The 10,109-nt window shown below is 43.7% G+C and overlaps 1 protein-coding gene across 1 annotated transcript in view; it reads right to left on the bottom strand.

Annotated features, from left to right (window-relative positions):
* Positions 1–6,327, bottom strand: part of T265_12606 (hypothetical protein) — a gene marked incomplete at both ends in the record, with an annotated part of 10,952 nt that extends 4,625 nt beyond the window's left edge. Inside the window, 4 exons of the mRNA XM_009164615.1 lie at positions 625–763; positions 4,846–5,245; positions 5,721–5,843; positions 5,956–6,327. Coding sequence (XP_009162879.1) covers positions 625–763; positions 4,846–5,245; positions 5,721–5,843; positions 5,956–6,327 — 1,034 coding nt within the window. The remainder of the gene's footprint in view (positions 1–624; positions 764–4,845; positions 5,246–5,720; positions 5,844–5,955) is intronic.
* Between the last annotated feature and the right edge of the window lie 3,782 nt (positions 6,328–10,109).

Below are 10,109 nucleotides of genomic sequence, written 5' to 3'. Positions count from 1 at the left end.
CTTCACCCAATTCGCCCCACCACCTTGTATACGGCGGTGCGGATAATGTCTTAAGTCTTCCTTCTTTCTTTGTTAAATAAATTTTCCCCTACCGCGTCCAACAAAATTCTCTCACCTTGTTGGGTCCTCCCCCGGGGAAGGGGGAGGAGGTGCCACTTTGGTCGTGCACCAGACTTGGGCGTTAGACGGCACTGACCGCAAATCTGCATTCCATAGCGAGAATTTGTGACAAATATTCGAGCTGATATTATTCAGATGTCATGGCAGGATATTGGGCTTCAAATATCGTCCAAGGAATACCGGCTTGTTAGGAGCCTGGGACACCATGGAAGAAATACATGAGACTTCAGTCCGACAGTTTGCTTGACAGTTATTCCGCAAAGGTTTAGACTGTGGACCTTCTCTTAAAAACATGAACCTTTTCAAACCAACAGGGTGGCCTGTTTAAAAAAGACGTGAGGTCTGTACTGATAAAATATATTCAATGTTTTATAAATATATCTTGAAAGACTGAAGAAAATATTCACAAATCACGACCAAAATCAGTCCCAAGTCACACAGTGGGATTTGATACCTAAAGCGCCATCCAGAATGGGGGATTTTCGGAACGCCATTAATGTTTACGATTGACAAGCGCCGTCCAACATTTCTAGGGCACCTTGAAGGGCAGAGTAGTTTGCAGGGTCGAGCATAGTGGCATCTTCGTTGTCTGACTTTATGCCATTCGGGTAGGTATGGTTGTGTTTTGTAACGGGACGTGGGACTGAAATTGGGGGCAGAGGAGTAGATTTCAGTTGATTACAGTCCATAAGAAGTGGTAGTAATCATGGTTTGAAGAAGGTAACCACAACTGGAATGACCTGACTAACGGCTTTCAGAAAACACAGTCAATCGTCCAAGTTATTTTGATGACCTGAGGGAAGTATTTTCAGGCAGTCAATCGTTCAAGTTATTTTGATGACCTGAGGGAAGTATAGAACATTTTCGTCCCACAGACGCCTGGGGTAGTATTCACTACCAGTGAAGTGAACATTTGCTGGCAGAATTCATTAATTTTTTGCATGCTAGCTCACAGTAGCACAGACAGTTTGGTAAATTTAAGGGGTCTAAAGTGCTGAAAGGTCTGGATGAAAACTCAAGTTTTGCCAGCGCTGCCCACTGCGACATATTAATCGAGATTCAGACCCCGAGTGCGAACTGTTTGAAAAAAGCAACCTCCAAAATGTTCAACGGCTCATTTTTTACCGATATACTTTTTGGAGCAGATATTATTGAGTTAATGCTTCACTGCAAGAGAGGTGTGAATAATCTATAATAAGGGTGCTGAAATAAACAGTAAGACTTAGATGCCTAGCTACTGAATAAGGCAGCGTGAGCCAAATCCTCAAGGTGCTTCAGCACCTAATTTCCCATCATTGTGCGCCTCCATTTAAAGGGACACAGTCGACGAAAGAAGCATGCTGAAGGACAACGTTGGTGGTCGGGTATCTATTTCCTTATTAGTCTGCCACCTAAAACCCCGTCTGTGGACACTCGCGCACAATGCGCAATATCGCATACTGTTTGGCCTGAGCCGCAAGTGGTCCCAGTGAATGCCCTGCACCCTATGTATACCTCAGAGAAAATGACGGGAATATGAGGAGAAAATAACTGATCTGAAGACGTACTCGGCTGATGGCTCATAGTTGTCGATTCAAGCAAGTACGTCTAAGCGGTTGAGTCCATAGTGCTTGAAAAGTGGAATCTAGTGGCTTTCATTGGTCAACCAGCTTGATCTTTACAAACATGGCCACAGAAAGTGAGTTATATGTCTGTTTTACACCGAAAGCACTCAACTATGCTGGACATTGAAGCAGAGGCTTTCTGATATGTGGAAAAATCCTAGCAACTGAACCACTTCGGATAGACTAGTTGTTGCACGGCTAATAAACCGAGTCCGAAATTCAGCCGCGTGGTGTTCTACAGTTAGCAGTGGTTAGATTTGATTCCGTTCGGTTAAATGTCGCCACTGAGAGTCACTTTTTGTATCATTCTGGGCTAAGCATACTAACTTACGGCCACTGCCATAACAACCAACAAGCATTCCACATTACCGGTTGGAACCTCTCCCTAAAATAAATCCACACAGTAATTCCACGACTGGCTGCCACATAAGAAGATGAGTAGAGGTGGACATTATATTCAACTTGATGTGCCGGATCAAACCCAAACAGTTATGCAAGACCGAATGATTTTGCTGCGGAGGCTGGTGCCATCTATAAACAAGGGCCAAAACTATGTGCGTCGAAGTCCTGTGCTAATGAACTGAAGCAGTTAAGCAGACTGGCACTCAGCTTGGATTCATCTGATTCAGCTTTCGCCAAGGCCGTCGCGCTCCGGTCGAATTCTTTCATGCATTGGGCCGAGGCAAAATTCATGCCCATTAAAGCAACGTAACTTCAAGGCTCAAAGCATCATTGCGTTTCGGCTTGACCATTGCATCCAAAAGAGTCTTTTTATTTGGTTTACTTCAATTTTGGTGTATTTATAGGAGCTGGTTGAAGAAATATCGAAAAAGGCGCTTTACCCGCACTTATTTTGTGACTTCACCGATCCCCTTTTGGCAATGATTCAAGCGCAGATGGGTGCAAACTACCAAGGAAACTGTTTAGTGTAGTGTCCTTCAGAGTTGACAATTTAGTAGACTCATCCAAGACACTCTTTTTATGCTTAGTTTATTCATCGCAATTTGATAAAACGTCTAGAGGGACACAGATACAACGTAGCGTACACTAGTGCACGTATGTTCCACCCACATAACATCTATCATTTCCGGCTTTCCTCTCTGCGAACTTGTTGACTGGAACATGGTGTTCTAAGGTCTCGTTTATTTATCGCAATTTGATAAAACTTCTACAGGGACACAGATACAACGTAGTGTATACTAGTGCACGTATATTCCACCCACATAACATCTATCCTTTCCGGCTTTCCTCTCTGCGAACATGTTGACTGGAACATGGTGTTCTAAGGTCTCAGTGGGATGGAGGCTACGACGAGTAATAGAGGTGGGTAGCTTCCGTCTGACTTAGTTAAGCTTAACAGTCAACACCGCGCAACCAAACCCTAGCAACATGTTAACCATCGGCCCATACATTCTAAAATCTGAAGAACTGAGAGAGACTAAAGGGTGTCTTTCAACCTTTGGACTCCTCCTGGTGGTAAAGTGTAAGATGTTAGCATCCTACCTGGCGTCATACTTTCTTAAAACTGAAACGACATGGAAACTCTGGAAGGAGACAAATATCTCCTATTGCAGAACAACTGGATCTATTTCTTGAATATCGTAAGGTGTGTGCTACTGAGACATATCGCCCCAGAAAGTAGAAACCATAAATCCGTTTCTCGCAAACAAACGCAACTTTTGCATCAAACCTAATATACTTTAGTTGGGTCCACATGGGTGGCGTTTGAAACGGACTATCTTCCAAACCCGTCTGTTGTGAATCGGTGTGGAGAACGGTAGGTGATGCGGCTGTCGTAAGAAGGAATCACGACCGCAGGAAGGTTGAAACACCAGCAACTATATGAGCTGTTAGCAGATATCCCATATGGGAAGGTCAGCGTTTCCACATATAAGGTAAAAACAAGTGTTGCTACGCGGTCTTACTGGACGTACTGCCATTTTCAGACACCGGCGACAAAAGGGACCCATGTCATCAGCTTGCGAGAAGCAAACCCAGAAGTTATTCATTTGTTCATCCGGCTGTCTGAGAGATGGAGTAGGGGCACACATTAGGCGAAACTGGATCTTTGAATATCGTAAGGTGTGTGCTACTGAGACATATCGCCCCAGAAAGTAGAAACCATAAATCCGTTTCTCGCAAACAAACGCAACTTTTGCATCAAACCTAATATACTTTAGTTGGGTCCACATGGGTGGCGTTTGAAACGGACTATCTTCCAAACCCGTCTGTTGTGAATCGGTGTGGAGAACGGTAGGTGATGCGGCTGTCGTAAGAACGAATCACGACCGCAGGAAGGTTGAAACACCAGCAACTATATGAGCTGTTAGCAGATATCCCATATGGGAAGGTCAGCGTTTCCACATATAAGGTAAAAACAAGTGTTGCTACGCGGTCTTACTGGACGTACTGCCATTTTCAGACACCGGCGACAAAAGGGACCCATGTCATCAGCTTGCGAGAAGCAAACCCAGAAGTTATTCATTTGTTCATCCGGCTGTCTGAGAGATGGAGTAGGGGCACACATTAGGCGACCATTGAAACGTTATACTCTGATATTGGTGTCCTACAGTCATGGAATCAGATCACCTTTGCAGCAACAGCTCTCGAATGGCATAGAACATTGTATCTTATCCACGAAGAAGAGTTACCACATTCCGATGATGATGAGGTAATGTAAGACAGCATCCACTTGTGAAGCACTAGAAGTCTGAATTAAAAACAATAACAACAACAGGTCGCAACTTCCAACAAGCGGATTTTATTGGACGCCATTGATAACCAGCGAACTTCATTGCAACATACCTACTCAGTGTTATGAAATGAAAACGCCTGGTACGAAAGTTCATCTAGTTTAGGTCCTGTAACAAAGACTGTTTAACATACTCGCAAGTAATCTGTACAGCTAAGCGTCCAATCAGCTTACTAATGAATCCACTAATCAGATGAGTGTCCTGAATTTCACTGTAGCTGGCAATAAAGAGACTTTCCGTTCATTAGTATGCAGCCATTAAGTCAAATATTGTAAATAGACGGTACTCAAGAACGCTAGACATTCCTAATGGATATTGTATGGATATGGTATGGGAATCTCGAGTAGATGACGATTCACATGACTCACTTCTTTGATTTGGTGTACGCCTATCAGTGATGAACAACTGAGGCGTTATTTTTTTCATGGGCAGGAGTGCTTCTGAACCATCTGGATGTGATGTTTTCCTATAGGCCTTGGTTGGGGAAGATGCTCGCGGAGCAGCAGGATTCTTTCCTCCTGTGAGGGGGGCGTCGCTAACCGGAGTACTTGACGATACCATCCAGGTGGGATCAAACACTCTCAAAGGACCTCCGGGCTTAGCACCCCTGACGGTAAGTTCCGTGATGCTCAGCCTGTTTGGCTTTGTAACAGATATTCTGTTTGATCCTTGTTCACGATTCATATTTTCTCTATGTAAGGGCGCGAGAGGTGGTCGAATAGAAACGGTTTTAGACTGCTTCGCTTGTCCAATGAGTTTCTTTTCTTTCTGTGCGTACGAATTGGAGGGATGTGGCAGAGAAAAAAACAAATAACACAACGTACAAAGAGGACACAAGAAAGATTAGAATACGAAGGAATACATCACTAGTTGTTTTGAAACAAGAGACAGAAATTTGATGCTAGGAATTGTTTTTTCACAACTAAGAAACAGAGAGTAAACGTAAGAGTTAGATGCCGCTATCCACGACTATCCCGAGACCCGTTTTGGAACTAGAAGAGTGGAAAGAGATAGTATACACAGTACGTCACTTTCAAGTGAGTAGAATAACTTACTAGAGGAGACACTTTTGGCAACGGAGTATCATACTCATCATCGACAACACAGAACATCAGTGTTCGACACCGATGCTTTGCTGCCGTGCAACCCAAATTTATTTGAAAGCAATATTGTGAAGAAAATAAGAGTGGACCGGGAAGAGACTTAACGCAAGCTTGCCACGATTATTTCGAGATGCGTTTACCTCCACACATTCATTCAGGCGATCTGGATAGAAGCTTAAGACGAGAACGCCACTGACATCGATTAGCAGCCATATCTTCCAGCGTCTCCAACCAGGCGCAGTGGGAATCAGGCGATCCCCATCCTGAAAGGCGAATAGTACTGACAGCACTCAAGCTTTTCGTGATTTCCTCTATACCCCTCTGACAGATCAAGGGTTTGCCACCTCACTGCTTCTACCACTCTGAATTAGGCACGGAAAACAGCACTTTCTTCGGCAAACGATGTTTCGGCATGCGCAATTCGTGGCCTAACCAACGTGGCTCCTGGTGCTGGACACATTCTTCGATGAAAGTACCCGTTGCACAACCAAAAGCTCGCTTTCTTGTTGCCTTGTTGCGGATTCTTCGACACCAATCTACACGAGCTATGGTCCTGAGACAACGATTGTCGAACGCCTGAAGACATATCAGTTCAGCTACTCGAACAGTCAGAGTCTCAGCCATACAACAAAACAGCTCGGACTGTAGCCTGATACATACGTCCCTTGAGATTAAGCGATATGCCGCTTTGACGCCATAAGTGTCCCAAATTAGCAAACGCGCCCCGAGCCTTGCAGATTCGTGCATTCACCTCATCTGTCACACTAGTCAGAACCAATACAACTTACAAGATACGTGAAACGCTCCATAAATTTGAGTGCCTCTCCCTGGGTTGTAAGTGAAGTGTTCAGTGAGTGCACGTCCACGAGCATGAACTTACACTTTGTAGGTGAAAATTGCATACCAAAGGACGGGACGACTTTGGTCAGTTCATCCAGAAACAACTGCGCCTTATCCTCTCCCAACATGAGAACGATGTCGTCTGCATATTCCAGATCGACAAGGATTTCTTCACAGGGTTTTGGACACCCTCCAGCGTTCGTCTCATTATTTCATCGAGGTCAAAACTAAATAGGAGCTGATACACTGGGAATCCCCAACGGACACCGTTTCGCGTATGGACGCTTTTGGAGACCTTTCCATATGGTATCACAAGTCCGAAAGTCTGAGAATAGAAATAACTTACTATGTTTAGAAACTTCTAAGGGATTACTTAATGGAAAAGCGTGTCAAGGAGAACAGACAGGTCAACCTAATCGAATCCACCTTGGGATTCTAGAAACTGTCTCGTTTATTCGAGTGTCAAGCTAATCCTACTCTCCGAACTGACTACGAACGTCATTTGAAATAGGCAGTGTCACCAACTCTGTCCAGTTGTCTGCGACAGCCTCCTTTTCCCAAATGCAGGCAAACAGTTCAGAAAACCGTGGACTGACTACTTCACCCCCATCTTTGAACAATGTGGGTGGAAGGCCGTCCGGACCAGAAGCTCGGTAGCGATTGAGAGTACGTATAAAGTCACGATCCTCCGAGGCTGTAGATGATTCCGCGTTCACCATCCATGGTTCTACGTGAGCTATGGGCTTCAGGTGAGTGTCAGCTGCTGTGGCGGCAGAGTAGCATCTCCGTTGCACTCCATTCTTACGGAATCGAATTCCCAGCACAGAAAAAAAGCTGATTTACACCCTTGCAGAATAGACTGCATTTTACTGATTCAAATTTACTGGTCAAACGCGATGTTAGACGGTTGAGCACTGTGCATAAACTGTTTAAGTTAGTGCTAACTCTGGTTGGCCGACCGCCAGCTAGGTTACACACATAAGGCACTTTCGTTGGATTAGTTGATAGATGCAATAAGAGGCTTGAGAGGTCCTAGTGGTTATGGGGTTGCCATCAACTTCGACTAGAGTCATAACTACACCATTCATGGGGGCTGGTGATAAATTATGCACTTTATTGCGCTTATTCGAATACAGGTAGGTAACACAAAACGCTCATTCGTATTGACCCGGGTAACTGTAGCTGATGTGCTTTATGCATTCACCTTATGTTACATTTCAGTGTAAGTCAGAAGGCTCGTTTAAAGCATGGAAATTAGATTTCTTTCTCGGTAGGTTCTACTTTGAACAGCACTGCTTTTGCGGTCCAGTGCCAAAGAGACCACTTGTGTTTGGTCCTTTCAGACGGCCTGTCCGGAATGAGTGTAGTATCTTGAAATACATTTGGAAAATCCACTGAACAAAACTCCTGGCTACCGTTTTGAAAAGTTGTCGAATGGGTCTCAGAATTGGGAGGTTGAATCCCTTCTAAGAGACCGCCTGACCCATCTATTCATGTCGAACGAATTTCACTACATAGGAAAACAACTAGTGGATACAACCTAGTAAGGTCACAAGGATCAGTGTACCCAGACTAGGATAGTTGTAGCCTAGTTTTGGCCTTACAATATGAACTCCATTTTGGATTATCAGATGTTTGATGTAGCCTCGGTCAATTGTTAAACAATATCGACCGGTTTGTTTCCAGCTGGCGGGAGGTTATTTAAAAAACGTGGTATTTTGCTCAGCATTTGAAATATGAAATAAAGCTGCGTAGGGACTGTTCAACAGTGACAAAAGCTGCCATACATCATCATAGAACTCAGATCAAGCATTTCGTCGCTAAGATTCATTATCTTCTTTGTGGCCTAGTCCTTACAATATAAACTCCATTTTGGATTATCAGATGTTTGATGTAGCCTCGGTCAATTGTTAAACAATATCGACCGGTTTGTTTCCAGCTGGCGGGAGGTTATTTAAAAAACGTGGTATTTTGCTCAGCATTTGAAATATGAAATAAAGCTGCGTAGGAACTGTTCAACAGTGACAAAAGCTGTCATACATCATCATAGAACTCAGATCAAGCATTTTGTCGCTAAGATTCATTATCTTCTTTACTTCACTCTGCATTTTTCCGCGTTGAAGATAGTCTAAACTCTATGGACCATGGAAGTAACTAAAGACACTGGCTACCAGTCAAACGATGTTGAATGAATGCAGCCTGGGTAATCTTTTCCTCTGCAAAAGCATGCAGCCAAAGTGCACACGACATAGCATTGGAGTTTCGGTGAAGGGTAAACAATTCGGGACCTTACATAGCGGAGTCACGGTGGTTTGGAACGGTATTTCCGAGTTAGCTTACTAAATTTGGATATTAAAGAGGCATCTCAGCACTTTTGCCGAAACAGTATCGGTGAGTGGTTTAGAGGCGTTAAAAAATTTACGATTGAGCCGGGAAAGATCACGCTTAACGAAAGCCGTTGTCAGGTAGAATTGAAAAGGCAAGTTTCTCAGATCCTACGTACTTACGGCTGTGTAACACGAGCGAGAACATAATTTACCTGCAATATCAAACTAGCTAAAGAGGAAGCTTTTTAAACAGAAACCCGAATCGCTTCAGGAGTATGCATTAGAAAGTTCATAGAAGTATGGACAATTTGTGCAAAGGTAAGTACAGCAGTCTTATTAAACGAAATTGTTTCGTTACGACAGAAAATTCGGAGCAACCATGAAAGTGAACGAAAAGTTGTAAGAAGCAGTAAAAGGAGCACAGAACTGTCAGCGATTGGTTGTGTGATAGTGCCTCGGCGCTACTGTTTGAATGAATTTAAAACCGTCCTAACTCTTTAACCATTATGTGCAATTAAACGTAGATGACCATACAACAATTTGTCGTGAAAGTGCTTGCCCAGCTAGGTTTATGTAAAGGGTCAGGAGGTTTTCTTAAGAGACTCAAACAAATCTCTCATTTATATTATTCTTCAAGTAGAGGTGCCATATAAAGGCCACCTCATGCTTCATTAGGTATGAATCATTCAGTGATGTCTCGAGTATCGTGCAAACTGAAGTATGGGCGGTTTTTGTGCAGCACATTCAGTTGAAGAAAATCACAAACAAGTGATTCGTTTTGATTTATTGTTGAACGCATTTCGTCAGTTGCATACAGTTTGGTGAACTACACCCCCAAGAAGGATAAAAAATTGATCGTAAACTGTCGACAAGTTTTCCGTAGTCTTAGGATTTGAGGGTATTCTCGTCCACTCTTGACGGCTTTCCACTCTAGTCATAGTGGAGTAAAGACATTTCCCCGTGGTCACAACACCGGCCTAAGCAAAGGCCGGGTGAAGCAGTTCGGCACTGCAATCTTGACCAAATCAGGTTGAAGCTTCACGCACCAAAATATTTCGAACAATCTAGACCAAAGCTGAAATAGTACGCGGGTGTTGAGTGTTATCGGTGTGGAGATGCCCACTGAAGAGTTGCAGACTCTTCTGATCACTTTATAATGAATAGCAACCTGTCTGGCTATCGCTCTCAATAGAGAAGAAGCTTCAACAGCTAATGTTATGCAAGCCCAGTTATTTGCATTAACTTGTGGTGCATTGCACAAACATGGTGCATAATTACTCGCATGATCAAGAACGCCAATGTTCGGTGTATCTGTTTGCGGCGACGGACAACAACCAGTGAGAGTTACCTCAGAGTTATTTG

The sequence above is a fragment of the Opisthorchis viverrini genome, assembly GCF_000715545.1.
Source record: "Opisthorchis viverrini unplaced genomic scaffold opera_v5_7, whole genome shotgun sequence".
NCBI classification, from domain to species: Eukaryota; Metazoa; Platyhelminthes; class Trematoda; order Opisthorchiida; family Opisthorchiidae; genus Opisthorchis; species Opisthorchis viverrini.
Note: the sequence above shows the minus strand (reverse complement) of the source record. Positions and strands in the feature narration are given on the sequence as shown.